The sequence below is a fragment of the Eurosta solidaginis genome, chromosome 5 (genome assembly GCF_040869045.1).
Source record: "Eurosta solidaginis isolate ZX-2024a chromosome 5, ASM4086904v1, whole genome shotgun sequence".
Lineage (NCBI taxonomy): Eukaryota > Metazoa > Arthropoda > Insecta > Diptera > Tephritidae > Eurosta > Eurosta solidaginis.
The window spans coordinates 267295646-267314064 of NC_090323.1; the positions used below are offsets into that span (position 1 = coordinate 267295646).

Genomic DNA, 18419 nt, shown 5'->3' on the forward strand with positions numbered 1-18419 from the left:
TGGGAAGCGAAAATCGCTATCTCATTCTGTATCTCTTTCTATCGCCCGCCGAAGATATACGCCGCCATATTGAACACTCTGTCAAAACGCAAAAAAGTAGCCATATTGAACATGCTGTCAGACAGTTGACAGATAATATATCACACTTAGTTATCATTCACAATGTTTTCAACGTGTCCACAGCAGCTCTCCTGGCTGAAAGCGCCTATTATTCTTCCCGCGCATTTTTTGATGGATTTCAGCTGTACGATGGTAACACTGGTAACCGCCGTTAAATTTCTTCTTTGCTCTGAATTTTCGCTTTCGGCTGAACATTTCGTTTTTCAAAACAAAATCTAGCTCAAAAGTTGTAGTATATTAAGAAAACGAAGTTGAAAATCAAATCAGCTTAAAAAAAGTGCAAGATAGTGACCTAGTTATTATAAACAATAAAAAAAACTCAATTTGTCCATGGACTACATATAAGTTCAATGACCCTGTCACGCTGACCCAATAAGGCAAAAAACCTGTAGCAGATGCAATAGATCAAGACATTAGCCAATCTGAAACCACGTTCAAGAGCCAAAAGCAGAATATGCACATGCAATTTTTCCAAAGTTCCCGTGTTTGTCAAGAATACTTTGATACGCCAAATACGCTGCTTATTGGGTCATTCTCTATGTTTGTGATATTCTTTTACATAAAATTTCTCTACATATTAGTGGCTTTATATATTTCATTGCATTACATCAATACGATTGGCGACTAATACGTGCCGTATATTGGTGATAGTGACGTAGAAGAAGAAAGACGGGCGCAACGCGGTGGGCGGCTCTTACAATAACGATGTATCATTTTTTGGCCACATGTGCGCCAGAGCCATTGGAGCTATCGGAAAGCGTGCATATACCTGCACATATACGACAATATCTGAGAGATTTTCAAGTGGATACTTTGAACTTTCTGCATAAACATTTAGCCAATGGAGACTGTTGCATATTAAATGACGAGAGTGGCTTGGGCAAATGTGTGTCTACTGCCGTATATCTTGGAGTTATAGCGAAAAACAAGCGAACGCTTATTGTAGCACAAAACGATGATGAGCTAGTGGCTGGTTGGCAATTTCATTTTGAAGTACTAACAAACCTGTCTGTAGGAGTTTTAGCAGCGAATACAAGTAAGTTTACAATATAACTTTTTCATTTTTCTTGTATTGCTTTACTGCATTGACCTTTATTATTATTTTTATATTATGTGCATACTATTACTTTTATTATCAAAAATAATCCAATGATTGTATCGTCGGCTTGAATTCAATATTCTCTACCATCAAAAACCTAGTTTTCTGAAGAGAAAAAAAACTGTTTTGGTAGCAATATTGCAAATTACTAAAGATATGAGGGTAATAGTGCAGTTTACGGTACCCACCGAAATTTGGGCCAAAATTTTCGAGTGAGGTATCAAAAGACGTGTATTCACGTCTAGATCAAGAATCCGAAAGAAGTTAACTTTTTTTACCCGTTCAAAAGATATTAACGAAAAACCGAAAAAAGACCCCGGGTCCCTCCGAAACCGGGGGTGGGATCCGTAGTATTTTTGCGCAGAACACCTTTCTGCGTTGGCGGTTTCGGCCGCGCTTATAAAAAATAACCCTGGGCTACGCCATGCCAAGTCCGGGTGTGTGGTATAACCGTGGCTACCGCCACGGTGATGCACAATTTTTTTTGTGGGTATAAACACAACAACAACCACATTAAAATCGCAAACTTCAACTGCAAATATCTCCGGACAGAGATAAAATATTTCCTTTCCGCCTTCGGATAATTGTTCTCGATTAATACGCGTCTTTTGATACCTCACTCGAAAGTCTTGGCCCAACTTTAGGGTGGGTACCGTAAACTGCACTACTACCGATATGAGGTAACCCAATGGGTGACGGAAAATCCCACCGTGTATTCAATTTAGTTTTTTTGTGATAAACTTAGCTTAATTTGGCGGCCGCCGTGGTGTGATGGTAGCGTGCTCCGCCTACCACACCGAATATCCTGGGTTCACGCCCCGGGCAAAGCAGTATCAAAATTTTCGAAACTAGGTTTTTCAATTAGTAGAAAATTTTTCTAAGCGAAGTCGCCCCTCGGTAGTGTTGGCAAGCACTCCTAGTGTATTTCTGCCATAAAAAGCTCCCAGTGAAAACTCATCTGCCTTGCAGATGCCGTTTGGAGTCAGCATAGGAAAATTTAAAAGGAGCACGACGCGAATTGGAAGAGAAGCTCGGTCTAAAAATCTCTTTTTGGAGGTTATCACGCCTTACATTTATTTATTATACTTAGCTTAATTTACTTTAAAAGTCAGATAGAGTTTTTTGCTATCTGAATGAAAATTATTAAAAAAAAAACTTATTGTTCATAGAGGTTTTTGCAGAGCAAAGAAAATAACGGTTCTTGTCGTTGTATTACCGATAAAGCCACTCCCAAAAAGATTTGGTACACCCGATGGTGAGGATAAGGTCATAAGAGTGGGGATATAGAAAGGCCTTGAGACCAATTAGTCTAATATCATTTTGTATTTGTTTTTAATTGGAAATCTTTGAACGTCACAGTATACATAGGAATTGGGGGGTACTTCACTTTTCTGAAACGGTGTAACTAAAATCATTTACTTCTAATTCATATTTAAAATAGAATAGAGTTAAAGCAATAAGGGATCTATTATAGTTACGGTATCAATTTCATGTACATAGCTCAAGGGAATCAGAGCGAAAATTGTCGGTCTATATCTAACACATTTTTACCATTGGCACAGTAAAAGCTTTGAAATATCTAGATACTAATGATGCCTTAGGTGAAATGTTGCCCCTTTCTACGTAACATATTCTTATATTATACTTTTATTTAATTCTTGAAACTCATGTTTTTTTTTTGTTTCCTAACCAGGTAGTTTAGATCTACTTCCCAACATTATCATCGCTAAATGGGCAACACTACGTACAAACATTGATGTAAGCAAATATAACTTCGACTATGTTATTGTCGATAATCGCGGCGAATTGTTGAACAATAACTTTTGTATGTCTATGCTTATGAGTAATTATGAACGTAAGGTCAATTTAGTAGTATCAAGTGTTGATGTGACGGTGAGTTGTAACTACTTACATACAAATTAGTGACACTATTGAACTGGAATTTTTTTTTTCTTACTTTTCGATTCTTTATTAGTCTGATTTGAAACTGCTTCATAATTGTCTGCGTTTAGGCGGCCACCTGGAGCATCAGTACGAACAGTTTAAGTACTTTGAAGCCAAATACAAGCTGCCAAACTCCAAGGATGTACTTAATAAAACAGCTGATTTGGAGCAATATTTCTTGAAACGTGAAATGTTAAGCGACTATTGCAAGTAAGTATCCGTTTATAAATTTATTAAAAATAGTTATTAAATATATAATTTGAAACTTATATTTTACTACTAAAAAGAGATTTCCGTTTGCGCCGATATCGATATCAATATGAAGATCAATTACCTCTTGTGGACGTAGAACGCTACCAGATAAGTTTAGAACTTTGGCGTACAGTAAGTAGTTCAAACAGCTCACAAAGATCCAACGACAATACGAACAATGTAAATGCAAATTCTGAAACGGCGACAGAGGAACTTTTCAACCAAGCGCTGGCGCTCGATCGCGAGGTAACAGAAATTATACAATCGCGACAAAATCTGAACGCGAACTTTGGTAGCAACGAAGCATCAGAAGAGGCAATGTCACCACTTTTAATTGATTCAGAATCATGCAGTAGCGACGAACCAGTACTTGTAAATATAGCAAATCCCGAACCAACATTGAATCAAGAGAAACAAACTGAGCCAGATATATATGAGTTTGTAGATCTATCCATGGATCAAAACTCCGATGAATATGCTAGGTCTGCAGCAAAGCTAGATAAACAAATTCCGAATGAGTGCCAAATAAAACCAAGATCTCCCATACAAATATGCTATAACCAAAAGACATTTGTAGAAAATTATACAAAAAAAGTTGATAATGTAATTGAATTAACGGAAAACCAAATCAGTGATAAAACAACAGATGTTGACAGTTCCAAAGACACATCAGCTAAAAAGACAAAAGACCAAAGCGAAAAATGTGAAGCAAAGATAAATGACTCCGCGACATCTAATACAACATGTAGTACTGAGAATCAAAAACAAACGGTTCGAAAATCTATAAAACCAACTGAGTTTGCTAAAACACGCAAGTCAGTTGACGCTAAGATTGAATCAAATAAAATGGGTAATGGTATCGCCACGAGACGTCGTAGAGCAAATCAAGCTGAACAAATTTCTGGGGAAACAACTAAAAAAATAAAACCAACAGTTGCAAAACAAGATGTTTCAACAAACAAGTCAAACGATCTCATGAAAGAAAAATTAAAAACGGGTTTGAATAAGCAGAAATCAGGCGATGTTGATGCTAATACTAATACAAGTAACAAAATCTCTCCTGCAAAACGTGCAACAATAAACCATGGTGAAGCGACGAATGCTTTCGAGGCAAAGAATAAAAAAGATCATTCTTGTAATAAAATAGACGTTGAAAATAAGGAGAAAACAGCGCAATCCAAGGACAATAAAGTTACGAACAACCAAAGAAAGCTGAGGCTACAACAGCAACAACAGTTGAGGCAACTAAGGGAAGATAAAACTGAGGTAAAAAAAAACACTGAGCCAGCTAAAAAATCTACACGTAGTTTTACAATAATAACTGCAATGCCATCCAGCAACTCAGTCAAAATTCAAGTTAAAGACAATATTACAACAAACAATACTAATAGCACAGAAATGCGGAAGTCAAAAGATAGCCCAAAAAATAGATCACGACCGGAAATTCCGCAGACGCCCACTTCACGAAGTACCCGAAGCATGCAAAGACTAACCCGATCGGCAGATAATACAAAAAGCAAGTATATGAGAGCAGCTCTTATTTTATACGAAGACCGGAAACAAAAAAAGAGAAGGACCAAACCGAGTACTAGAGAAAAGCAAGAAGACGAAGATAGTAAATCTTTAAACACAGGAACAAATGAGTGTTGCAAAAGCAAAAATAAAGATAAACCTGCTAGGGACAAGCGAGAGGAAAACGATGGTACATCTTCAAGTACGGAGGAAGCGATTGTGAAAAAGAAAAGCAAAGTCAGTAAAACGGAAAACGAAAATAGTGGCGAAGTTGAAAAAAAAAATTCACAAACGCAAAATTCATCTGCAAATAAACAAAATTGTGTTGACAACCGTAAGAAACCCGTTATTTCAACGGATTTTTCTCTACTGCCATGTTCACAATACACTGAGGATATGCAATGTGGTCAAAAATTAATTTCAGATACACATTCAGATAATGGTTTTCTAAGACCTCCAACGCCCGTACGTTTAATACGAAACTCTGAGCATAAACATTTTCTCTCTACACCAAGTGGCATTGCCGATTCAGAAGTTGTATTTGTACCACCAACAGACACACCAAATAAAACTCAACCAGTTGTTATACTATCGAGTTCAACCGATGATGGTTCATATTCAACACAAACATCTGTACAAAGTCGACGTACACGCGCATTAAAGCAAAATAAAGCAGTAAAACGGACAGAAGCTGATCGTTCAGAACGCACAAATGGACACACATCATCAACACCAACATTTGGCGAACTTTTAGCCAAACAGCGAATACAGCGCAAATCGCCGGACATATTTAGCGCAAGTACAGATTTTGGTTTGACGTGTACACAACAAGGAGCTGCGGCAGATGGGCAAGAGGGTGAAACTGAAACTTTTCAGGGATTCAAAATATTTGGATCTGAAGTAAAACAAATACAGCAACAACATGCAAAGCCAAAACAAAGGGATGGCAAAGCGTCAATTCAAGTACTAAGCCGTGGTCGTTCATGTTTGAATATTCTTGAGAAAATGTTTGATACCACAGATGGTACAGATAATCATGCACACATCCATTTAAAGTCTAATAAAGTACAACAAACTTCAAAGAATAAACCGGATACTAAGCTAGTAAAACGAAAACTGAAAATTAGCCAACCAGTAGTGCCAATATTGCCAAATATTATTACAACAACTAACGCCATACAATTGCCACAACAAACGAATGATAATCAAAGCACTAAATCAAAACAGAAACAAAATAATATCTCTAAAAATCCAATAATAACTGGTTCAATGGTTGACGAAGAGATTTTTGAGATAACAAATAATGATGCATTTGGTAGTGTGATGCGTATCAATTCGAATGGTGAAATATCGCCAGTACAAACCGCAATACGTGCTCAACAACAAACACAGCATAATAAAATAACAAATTATTTAATCGGTTCATCAACTCAATTGACGCCAACCGAAGTAACAACGGAAGAGCGTACGCCAAACAAACGTACACAAGTACAACTGTCTGGGACAGTAACGCGTAGATCTCCAAAAAATAGATCAACACAAATGACAAAACTGACGAAATGGTTCCAAAAAAATGATGTTTCTGTAAATGACAACCAATCAATTGCTGAACACGATGAAATACGTTTGGCGAAACACACAAGGAGCGCCATGGCAAAGAGACTTAAGCGACGTTGTCTAGAGCTATCCTTTAAAAATTGACATACGGAGTTAGTGAAACAAGCACCACGTTATGTGTATATAATATGCATGTATGTATTCACATAAAATAAAATTAAACTGCATGTAGTTTTATAATAGATATTGTTACAGTTTTTATGTACCTTTATTCAATTTTAATGCAAATAGCATACAGAATTTTATAGTTTTTAAATAATAAAAAAAACACACACAAATGTAAATTAATATGTATGAATGCATGTGCATATACATAATAGCAATTAGTTAAAATTAAAGACAACAAACATATGAGACCTTCATAGGCTAAATTTTCCGACATAAGTTGAACGTTAGCTTACCTTAAACTAAAGTTGGTTGAAATGAAGTATAAGCTAATAAAGAAGCAGGCTGATATCTGTCCTAATCAAGCCTTTTTTGTAATGAAAATTAACTACCGAAATAAGTTAGTTGGAGCAATTGGCACTAAAAGGCATCATATCAATTATACCACAGCTTTGGCTTATACGATACTGCCTTCATATATGTAAGTATACTTACATAAATAAATAACAATGGAGTATAAGTTTTTAGCAAAGGCCGATGTAGTTTTATGATGAACATACCTTCACATCTATACTAATTCATATGAAAGCAATTGAAAATACATATACAAACATTTAGGAAAAACAAAATTTTTATATTGAATTAGTTTTATTTTACATTTTTAATGTTAAACACTATGTATGCGTTTGCACAGAGATGTAAATTAAAACCAAATGTTTTAGATTGAATTATTCGTAAGAAATAAGGAAACTTAAAGTAATTGAAATAAATGAAGTACATATGTAGTTGAATTGAGAAAAAGTTAGTTTGAGTATTGCTTTTTACTAAAAATCACTGTTAAATTATGCATGACAGCTTGACGTTGATACTCCAATTCACGGTGGCAAGCTTCACTTAAAAATGGTGGGCACTGATATTGTATGCGTTCACTGCAGTAAGTATCCCTGCCGGAAGGCGTACATTTGAATTCGCTAAGGGAGTTCACTGTAAGAAAGTAAATATAATAAGTTTTATCAAATTTTGTGTTTTGTGCCGTAGGAGCACAGCATATTGTTCAGGTTGATATTTTTTTAACGAAGCATAAACATATTCCCCTCTGCCGATTTCTCTTTCTCTGTCCATTCTTTTTAGCTTTACTCTAGCGGTTACTATAACATTTTCTATTATTTTTCTTCTTTTTTCTTCCCCATATCTCTTCTTCCATGTCCTCACTTTTATCCTTTGTCCCTTCCACTGCTACTTTAATTTTCAACTTTTCTTCTGCTCTACGCCTTTAATTTTCTTTTCTTCGCCCTTCCCTTGCTTTTTTTCTTCGCCTTGCTTTCGGCCTCTTCGTATCCCTCCCCTCACTATTCGGCTTCCAGCCCTCGTTCCCTCTATTTCTCCTCTTCCACTGGTTTTTCTCTTTCCTTTTACCTCACTCTTATTTTCCTATTCCTCTTCTATTACTTCATTCATTTCTCTTCGTTTTGATCTCCATCTTCACATATATCCGTCTCGTTTTCCGCAACACACTCTTACCGCCTCCTCTTTGTCCCCTTAATCTAAAATTTCTTTTCCCTCACCTGTCTTTTTCAGTTCTTCCCCACTTTTACTCTTTCCCTCTCCCTTTTCCCTAGCCGCTCTCCCAGTTCCTGCCTCTCTTTCCTGGTTCCCGCTTACATATCTTCGTCATATATACGATCACTTCACTTGGTATAGGGTATATACGTGAAAATTTTCCGAAACTACAAACCCCTCCGCCGGAGTTTCTGTCTGTAGGTAGCAATGTTTTTGAAAATGCTGCAAAAATATAAACGTGCATTGGATTTATTTAAACTCACAACAATATATGCCCTTAAAGAAACAAGTGCGATGCTTGGATACGATGCCGTATATCGCTGGTTCAACTCCTGGCATGCTCTTAGTAACAACATAATGCGCTTTTGCCGTATTCAACCAATAGGGCCAATGCGATAAACGCTCCGTGTAAGCGACCGAATAATGCCATTCATGTGTGTGTCCACTGTCAGCGATAATTTTGAAATCCAAACTATTTGTTCCAGAAAGAAATACAATACATGTTATATTGAGTTAGAATGTGTGTGTGCTTTTCAATTACGATAATGTTTACACTTTTTACGTACTAGGGTGTTCCGATTACTCAAATTTTTTCAAAAACGGTTTTCGAGTTAATTTGTATCTGTGTTCGAAAAAAATTGCTATCGCTATTTAAACCAATATCTTTCTTTTTATTAACTCAATTTGAAAAGTTTTTAAAAGTAGCAGAAAAATAGCCATTAGTGACCGAAACAAAAAAGACAAGTAAGGAAGTCCAAGTTCGGGTGAAACCGAACATTACATACCCAGATGTACACTTGAAATGCTGTTGTTGTTTGTTTTGTGTGCTTAATAGTGTTACAAGGCTGCGCAATAATACATATAGATATGGTTCCATTCTGAACAAATTTTTGTCCGAGTTATGGCTCCCGAAACATAGTAAATTGCTTACTCATAAAAGGGGCGGTGCCACGCCCATTTTTTAAATTTGAAGTTTTTCATATTTATTGTTATAAATCCACTTGGGAAATGAAATACCATTGATATAAAGCTATTTTTTGCAAAGATATAGCTTATTTTATTCGTCCACGACCCTTTTAAAAATCGTTTATATAAAAGTGGGCGTGGTCCTTAACCGATTTCGTTAATTTTTCTTGAAATCATTCCTTATAGTAAAAGCAACCTCTGCGGAATTTTGTTACAATAGGTTTAACGATTTTTGATTTAAGATTAATATTTGTAAAATTGATTTTATCACAAGTGGGCGGTGCCACGTCCATTTAAAATTTTGTTTTCAAATTTTTATCAAGTCTCAATATCAGTCCACACGGGAAATTTCCACATTCTAGGTGTATTATTTACTAAATAATCAGGTTTTTTGTGTTTTCCAAAATGTTATATATATATAAAAAGTGGGCGTGGTTATCATCCGATTTCGCTCATGTTCAATACCAATCTATTCTGGGTCCAGATAATCTCGTGTACCAAATTTGGTGAAGATATATCAATATTTACTCAAGTTATCGTGTTAACGGACAGACGGACGGACGGACATGGCTCCATCAAATTTTTTTTTGATACTGATGATTTTGATATATGGAAGTCAACATCTATCTCGATTCCTTTATACCTGTACAACCAACCGTCTTCCAGTCAAAGTGTGCAAAGCACGCTGAGTATAAAAAACTGGTATCCCTAACGTACATACATATATTCACGAATGCCTTCATGACGTCATGTATTCCTGAACACTCATATTCCTCAATGCTATTTTGAGAGATTGATCATATGTATATGCATACATACATTAAATTTGCTTATTTATATACATACATCCATTAATATGTACAGGGTATATCTACATATGGGAGTTTCCACTAGATCAGGCCCCTCTGAGCTAATAAATGAATTGCATTTTGCACCATTTACATGGGTTCAAGTAAGAATGCTCTATTATAGCTTAACTTTTTTTGCATTTGGTTACTGTGGCTAAATCGTGAACTCGGTTCAAAGTTCATAACAGGATAATTTAAACAAGTAAGGAAGGCTAAGTTCGGGTGTAACCGAACATTACATACTCAATTGAGAGCTATGGAGACAAAATAAGGGAAAATCACCTCGTAGTAAAATGAACCTAGGGTAACCCTGGAATGTGTTTGTATGACCTGTGTATCAAATGGAAGGTATTAAAGAGTATTTTAAGAGGAAGTGGGCCATAGTTCTATAGATGGACGCCATTTAGGGATATCGCCATAAAGGTGGACCAGGCCTGACTCTAGAATTTGTTTGTACGATATGGGTATCAAATGAAAGGTGTTAATGAGTATTTTAAAAGGGAGTGGGCCTTAGTTCTATGGGTGGACGCCTTTTCGAGATATCGCCATAAAGGTGGAACAATGGTGACTCTAGAATTTGTTTGTACGATATGGGTATCAAATGAAAGGTGTTAATGAGTATTTTAAAAGGAAGTGGGCCTTAGTTCTATAGGTGGACGTCTTTTCGAGATATCGCCATAAAGGTGGACCAGGGGTGACTCTAGAATGCGTTTGTACAATATGGGTATCAAACGAAAGGTGTTAATAAGTATTTTAAAAGGGAATGGGCCTTAGTTCTATTCGTGGACGCCTTTTCGGGATATCAACATAAACGTGGATCAGGGGTGACTCTAGAATGCGTTTGTACAATATGGGTATCAAACGAAAGGTGTTAATAAGTATTTTAAAAGGGAGTGGGCCTTAGTTCTATATGTGGACGCTTTTTCGAGATATCGCCATAAAGGTGGACCAGGGGTGAATCTAGAATTTTTTTGTACGATATGGGTATCAAATGAAAGGTGTTAATGAGTATTTTAAAAGTGAGTGGGCCTTAGTTCTATATGTGGACGCCTTTTCGAGATATCGCCATAAAGGTGGACCAGGGGTGAATCTAGAATTTTTTGTACGATATGGGTATCAAATGAAAGGTGTTAATGAGTGTTTTAAAAGGGAGTGGGCCTTAGTTCTATAGGTGGACGCCTTTTCGAGATATCGCCATAAAGGTGGACCAGGGGTGACTCTATAATGTGTTTGTACGATATGGGTATCAAATTAAAGGTATTAATGAGGGTTTTAAAATGGAGTGGTGGTAGTTGTACATGTGAAGGCGTTTTCGAGATATCGACCAAAATGTGGACCAGGGTGACCCAGAACATCATCTGTTGGGTACCGCTAATTTATTTATATATGTAATACCACGAACAGTTATCCTTCCAAGATTCCAAGGGCTTTTGATTTCGCCCTGCAAAACTTTTTCATTTTCTTCTACTTAATATGGTAGGTGTCACATCCATTTTACAAAGTTTTTTTCTAAAGTTATATTTTGCGTCAACAGACCAATCCAATTACCATGTTTCATCCCTTTTTTTCGTATTTGGTATATTGTTATGGAATTTTTTTCATTTTTAGTAATTTTCGATATCGAAAAAGTGGGCGTGGTCATAGTCGGATTTCGGACATTTTTTACACCAACATAAAGTGAGTTCAGATAAGTACGTGAACTGAGTTTAGTAAAGATATATCGATTTTTGCTCAAGTTATCGTGTTAACGGCCGAGCGGAAGGACAGACGATCGACTGTGTATAAAAACTGGGCGTCGGTTCAACCGATTTCGCCCTTTTACACAGAAAACAGTTATGGTCCTAGAATCTAAGCCCCTACCAAATTTCACATTGCTAAATTTTTGTTCGACTTATGGCATTAAAAGTATCCTAGACAAATGAAATGAAAAAGGGCGGAGCCACGCCCATTTTAAAATTTTCTTTTATTTTTGTATTTTGTTGCACCATATCATTACTCGAGTTGAATGTTGACATAATTTACTTATATACTGTAAAGATATTAAATTTTTTGTTAAAATTTGACTTCAAAAAAAATTTTTTTTAAAGTGGGCGTGGTCGTTCTCCGATTTTACTAATTTTTATTAAGCATACATATAGTAATAAAAGTAACGTTCATGCCAAATTTCATCATGATATCTTCAACGACTGCCAAATTACAGCTTGCAAAACTTCTAAATTACCTTCTTTAAAAGTGGGCGGTGCCACACCCATTGTCCAAAATTTTACTAGTTTTCTATTCTGCGTCATAAGTTCAACTCACCTACCAAGTTTCATCGCTTTATCCGTATTTGGTAATGAATTATCGCACTTTTTCGATTTTTAGAAATTTTCGATATCGAAAAAGTCGGCGTGGTAATAGTCCGATATCGTTCATTTTAAACAGCGATCTGAGATGAGTGCCCAGGAATCTACATACCAAATTTCATCAAGATACCTCAAAATTTACTCAAGTTGTGTTAACGGACGGACGGACGGACATGGCTCAATCGAATTTTTTTTCGATACTGATGATTTTGACATATGTAAGTCTATATCTATCTCGATTCCTTTATACCTGTACAACCAACCGTTATTCAATCAAAGTTAATATACTCTGGGAGCTCTGCTCAACTGAGTATAAAAATCTTTAAAATTGTAATCGTGGGTGCATAGATTTTTTACGACGTTGCCTTTCTTTTACAAACACCAAATTAAGCTGCGATGAATTTGACATACAGATTCGAAATAAATCTTAAGATCTTTGGATCTATGTACGAATCACAGTAAACATCTAAAATTTAAAAGAAATGGTGTCGCAACCGTAACAGTAAAAGGGGAAAAAGTTTAATAACATGTGAGCTAGAATTTTTGAAAACTTAATTTTTTAAATACGTGTCAAACAGCATCAAGATATTAATAAATAAATATAAGACGTGATAACCTCCGAAGAGATCTAAGGCCGAGCTTCTCTTCCAATTTGTGTCCTGCTCCTCTTGATGTTTTATGCCGACTCCGAACGGCATGTGCAAGGCAGATGAGTTTTTACTGAGAGCTTTTCATGGCGCTTGCCAGACACTGCCGAGGGGCGACCCCGCTTAGAAAAATGTTCTTCTAATTGAAAAACCTTATTTCTAAAATTTTGATGTTGCTTTGCCCGGGATGTGAAGCCAAGGCATACGGTGTGGTAGGCGGAGCACGCTACTGTCAACCACGGTGGCCGATATAGATATTACAATACCAAAATTTCAATAAGAAATGTTAGATCGTTTATTATACTCAGCGTGTTTTGCACACAGAGTATATTAACTTTGATTGGATAACGGTTGTACAGGAATAAAGGAATCTAGATATATATAGCTTCCATATACCAAAATCATTAGTGTCGAAAAAAATTTGATTGAGCCATGTCCGTCCGGCCGTCTGCCCGTTAACACGATAACTTGAGTAAATATTGAGATATCTTCACCAAATTTGGTACACGAGCTTATCTGGACCCAGAATGGATTGGTATTGAAAATGAGCGAAATCGGATGATCACCACGCCCACTTTTTATATATATATAACATTTTGGAAAACACAAAAAGCCTGATTATTTAGTAAATAATACTCCTAGAATGTTGAAATTTAACGTGTGACGTAATATTGACACTCTTGATAAAAATTTGAAAAATGTTTTTAAAATGGGGGTGGCACCGCCCACTTATTATTAATTATAAATCAAAAATCGTTAAACCTATCGTAACAAAATTCGGCAGAGAGGTTGCCTTTACTATAAGGAATGCTGTGAAGAAAAATTTACGAAATCGGTTAAGGACCACGCCCACTTTTATATAAAAGATTTTTAAAAGGTTCGTGGACGAAAAAATAAGCTATATCTTTGCAAAAAAGAGCTTTATATCAATTCTATTTAATTTTCCAAGTGGATTTATAACAATAAATAGGAAACACATCAAATTAAAAAAAAAATGGGCGTGGCATCGCCCCTTTTATGACTAAGCAATTTTCTATGTTTCGGGAGCCATAACTCGAAGAAAAATTAACGCATCGTAATGAAATTGTGTACAAAAGCTTTCCCTATAGTAGAAAATATTTGTAGTAAAATTGGATGGGATAGATTAAAGACCACGGCAACTTAGATATACAAGTTTAAAAGGATCGTAGACCAGAATAATCAGCTATAACTTAGCAAAAAATAGTTTTGAATCAATGATATTTCACTTATCAAGTTTTACTGTAAGACGAAATGGGGAGAATTGTTTTTTTTTTGAAACGGGCGATGCCACGTGTTATGTAGAAAAGTAATTTATCTGAAATGAAATGTACAATTGAAGCTCACGCTGAGTATATAATGTTCGGTTACACCCGAACTTAGACACCTAACTTGGTATATTTGTCGCGATCGCACATTTTCCTTGACAATTGTTAAACTGGAAATGTTTTATTTTTATCAAGCGGGAAACGGGGCGGATACAGCTATTTCAAATCCGCTGAATTCATTGTACTAATAATTTTTCAATGTTAGCCCTCGTTTTCGAGATGTTGACCAAAGTTTGGACCTGAATGACCTCAAGATATTTTACCCGAATATCACACGAAAGGAGCTGTTTAGACTGTCGAGATGTGATGCATTTTAGTTGTATGTATGTAGCAACCGGTTGTAGAGATATCGCGACCGTAACAAATGCTAATAAATCAAAAACGGCGAAATAGTGTTTTTTCTTTGCCGCAGTGTCAATTGAAAAAATTTACCTACACGAGTTATCACAATTTATCAGTTTTATAACGTCGGGACCTTAACGCTCTTCTTTAACCTTTTTTGGGCTCTATCAATTAATTTTTGACTATATTTCTTACTTCTTGCAGTTTTTCCCCAATAATTATTTTGACAGTTTTCTTTAAAATTATAAAAGTATTGCACAAAAGTGCCGCGACCATAACAATGGAAACTCCCATACGTACCTGTAAAAATTTACTTACATTGTCGGGTTCAGCGTTCTCATTTTACCAAAATCGGCCACATATTCCCAAACCTCTTCCGCTTTACTATTTTCAATTAATGCATCAATTTGATATTGACGAGATCTGCCCGTAATTAAGACGTAAATGATCAATAGGCCAGCGCCGTAAAGGGCTAACTTTTTTAAATTCCAGCGTTTTATATGCATTTTGTTATTTTTTTTTATTCAAAAATAAAGAAAAAATGAGTGCCTATATCACAAATAAACAAAAGTACTCCAGCGGTCGTTTTCCGTAAAACTTTAATGCAGTGTATTGTATGTTTGATTAAAAATTTTCAACTGTCGTATATCATTACAAAGTCGGCACAGAAAGGCGGATAAATAAAATAGGAAACTCAACACATGCGGATCGTGCTGGACTTGCGATATGCTTGTATCTAATAAGTATGTATGTATGTACATTAGAATGCTGGCTTTATCATATGAAGAAGTCAGCCGAAAATATAAAATTTACTGAATTGTAAGATCTCCACTTATTATTATTGGGCCTCGATGCGTTGTGAACTTTATTCAGATGTACTGTGGTTGACCTTTCAGCCTATTACTCTATGTGGAGGTTTTTAATCTATTTAAGTACCTCTTCAGGTTTATGAACCCCACATCACGAAGGGATTAAGAGTAACGCCACCTAGATGGGAGAGTCTCTGCCTTGCCAGAGAGCCGGTGTTTCCTCCTTCCGCTCACAAAAGCGATACATTTTATATCGGATAGATTTAACTTACTTTGGTGATTTCGTAGGTACCCAGTGAGAGTTCTACTTAGATTAATGAGTTTGGCTGATACTCTCGTTGCTGCGAGTATAAACAATTTGACTTGCCTTTTCCCTGTCCATCCAATCCAGTGTTTTTTGAATTGGTTTGTTTCCCAGTTACTTATGGTTCCAGTAGTGTGTGCCTTTGTGGGTCCACAGAAGGGCTCTGGACCATAGAATCTGGACCCTTGTTCGCTAGGCATTTTGCCTGTCCATTATTACCTTCATGTCCGTGAAGACTTCCACATAGATTCTCTAAGTATGTACATATGTATATGGCTAATTTTTGATATTTGGCACGCTAATGTGCGTACATATGTTTACTGTAGGACTTCTGCTATTTTTTTTCAACCAAACTCAAAACTTCTTGAGTTGCAGATTCTATTAAAAAATAATAAATAAATAAATACTTTAAGCGATTCACTACCGAGGAGATTTAGGCCAACTACTCTTCCAATTTGCGTCGTGCTTCTTTTTAGAAAGGGACAAAGAATAAGTGGTATGCTAGGTAGGAGATCAGAGAAACCGGAAGAGAAAATTGTAGGGACACTTGTAGAGTGAGAGCGGGAGTGGAAATACGTTCACAGAGTGTGAGCATTGTGTAAGATGAGAAAGATAGGGAGGTTGACGACCACAGTTGGATAGAGTGAACGAAAGGGAACAAGTAACAGCGGTAAAGAAGGGATAGACCCAGTGATGACATGTTATGAATGTTATAGGCTAGTGTCACATGATTCATGTTAATGGATTTCAAAATTTCTAGATATTTTGTGATCCGGACCACGATCCATCAGTATTTCATGCTAAACGTACATGCTGAACGTTAAGCATGAAATACTGATAGATCGTGGTCTAGAAATTTTGAAATCAATTAACATGGATCGTGATCCAGTATTGACAGCATTACCTCATCGTATGACACTCGGCTCGGCTGGTTTTCCACATAAGAGCACAAGTATTAGTTACTTACGTTTCTCAAAAAAACCGCAATAAGTCGTTAGAAGTATCAAAAAATAAGACATTTTACGTTCTAATATTTAAAAAAGTATTTAATGTTAGCAATCGTAGTTGGTTCATACTAATTTATTGTAGGTAATTATATACTTAAAAAATACTAAACAGTTTTCCAAATGCTGGCAGCGTATCCGGATCGAGGCACGTGAAAATTTGATTGGTGAAACTAAATGTTTTCTCACGGTGGTCCCCCAAACGTTTGTATCCGCTGTCTCAATTTAACATTGTTTATCTTCCCAGGATTCAAATAAATTAATTGACCATGTTCTATTCATAATCTTCCGTCTGCTCTCCTCATTAATGTTGTTTGGAATTTAGTTCACGGCGTTATCGGTTCATTTGTATTATTAAAAACTATTGGTATCGCTATGACTTGCTCTTCTCGTTATGATGCCTTTCATTTATCCATTGTAAGGTGTTGTAGATGTTCTTAGTGCGGCCGACCGACTTCTTGACTCGATTATGCCTCGGCTCACAGAAATTTATATGTATGTATGGGCAAATTTGAATGCGCAAAGTCTTTCGCTTTTACGGCTTACTTCAACAGTTCTTTTTTTTATTCGCGGCATTTATTTTATAAAATGCGCAAAGGCTTTGCTGCTCCAGCTTTTTACTTTTTCTTGTACTTGAGCTCATTTTAGATGCTCGATTGGACCAAACGGTACAAGCCTTGTGATGTGTCAAATATTCCTTACGACTGGTAAGTAGAAATATTTGATTTTCACAAGGAAAATGTATAAATGCCATATTTTATTAAAATCCTACTCCTTACCACTGGTGGGGGGAAGTAGGATTTCCGTGCTTTGTGTATAAGATTTTCTTTCAAGTCTGATCTATTTAGGCAGCATCATTCCTTTATATACCAAACATTTCTGTTGTTATAATTTATTTTTAAACATAAGAGGTCTACTCATAGGCTCTATCTAAATATAACATATGTATTTTATTCCTTAAAATATTTGCGCGCATTTGAGACACTTAAGCTGTATTCACACATAGCAAGTGAGAATATTTTGAGTGAAAATGTTTTCGAGTAGCCGGTCAAATTGAAAATTCCCATAGGTAATGGTAGGAGTAGTAAAACCATGAAATAAAAGTATTTTTTGAATGAAACCGCAAAGTAATGGGAGGTCATGACGCGAATGCACTGAAACCATTCACGATGACTGTACGTACTTCGTGACATCCTTGTTCGGCGTCGACCTATTTTTGATGCCTATTTATCTAATTCAGAGATGGCTCTATTTAGGGCACGACTGTTGGGCCGATAATACCGTTTTTGTGAAAATTTGTGAATTTTGTATTGCAACTTAACATATGGAAATCATTGACTTTTATGTATAAAAACATCGAGAACTGTTTTACTTACTTACTTACTTAATTGGCGCTTAAACGTCTAAACGGTTATAGCCGTCCAACAAGGCGCACCAGTCGCTCCTTCGCTCCGCCAACCGGCGCCAATTGGTCACACCAAGCGAGTTTAAATCGTTTTCCACCTGGTCCTTCCAACGGAGTGGGGGCCGCCCACTACCTCTGTTTCCATAGGCGGGTTCCGATAGAAACACTTTCTTGGCCGGAGCATCATCATTCAT

General features: G+C 36.3%; 2 protein-coding genes across 2 annotated transcripts; one reads left to right on the top strand and one right to left on the bottom strand.

Moving 5' to 3' along the window:
• The first annotated feature begins 687 nt into the window (after positions 1 to 687).
• SuUR (Suppressor of Under-Replication) lies at positions 688 to 7450 on the top strand. The gene is made up of 4 exons (XM_067790355.1): positions 688 to 1156; positions 2913 to 3112; positions 3195 to 3373; positions 3451 to 7450. Exons 1-4 carry the CDS (start codon positions 826 to 828, stop codon positions 6626 to 6628), a joined length of 3888 nt encoding a protein of 1295 aa, XP_067646456.1. The 5' UTR covers positions 688 to 825; the 3' UTR covers positions 6629 to 7450.
• On the bottom strand, positions 7238 to 15371 carry LOC137253442 (uncharacterized). Its single transcript, XM_067790356.1, has 3 exons — positions 15022 to 15371; positions 8473 to 8681; positions 7238 to 7633 (listed from the first exon to the last, which is right to left on the bottom strand). Exons 1-3 carry the CDS (start codon positions 15207 to 15209, stop codon positions 7452 to 7454), a joined length of 579 nt encoding a protein of 192 aa, XP_067646457.1. The 5' UTR covers positions 15210 to 15371; the 3' UTR covers positions 7238 to 7451.
• Between the last annotated feature and the right edge of the window lie 3048 nt (positions 15372 to 18419).

What these genes read in the sequence shown, in the direction of transcription:
- SuUR (XM_067790355.1), top strand. Translation starts at nt 826, where the DNA reads ATGTATCATTTTTTGGCCACATGTGCGCCAGAGCCATTGGAGCTATCG. An exon ending in TATCAAGTGTTGATGTGACG is followed by an intron (nt 3,113 to 3,194) that starts GTGAGTTGTAAC and finishes ATTCTTTATTAG; the next exon opens with TCTGATTTGAAACTGCTTCA. An exon ending in ATGTTAAGCGACTATTGCAA is followed by an intron (nt 3,374 to 3,450) that starts GTAAGTATCCGT and finishes ACTACTAAAAAG; the next exon opens with AGATTTCCGTTTGCGCCGAT.
- LOC137253442 (XM_067790356.1), bottom strand. Translation starts at nt 15,209, where the DNA reads ATGCATATAAAACGCTGGAATTTAAAAAAGTTAGCCCTTTACGGCGCT. An exon ending in AGAACGCTGAACCCGACAAT is followed by an intron (nt 8,682 to 15,021) that starts GTAAGTAAATTT and finishes TGGAACAAATAG; the next exon opens with TTTGGATTTCAAAATTATCG. An exon ending in CTTTAAGGGCATATATTGTT is followed by an intron (nt 7,634 to 8,472) that starts GTGAGTTTAAAT and finishes ACTTTCTTACAG; the next exon opens with TGAACTCCCTTAGCGAATTC.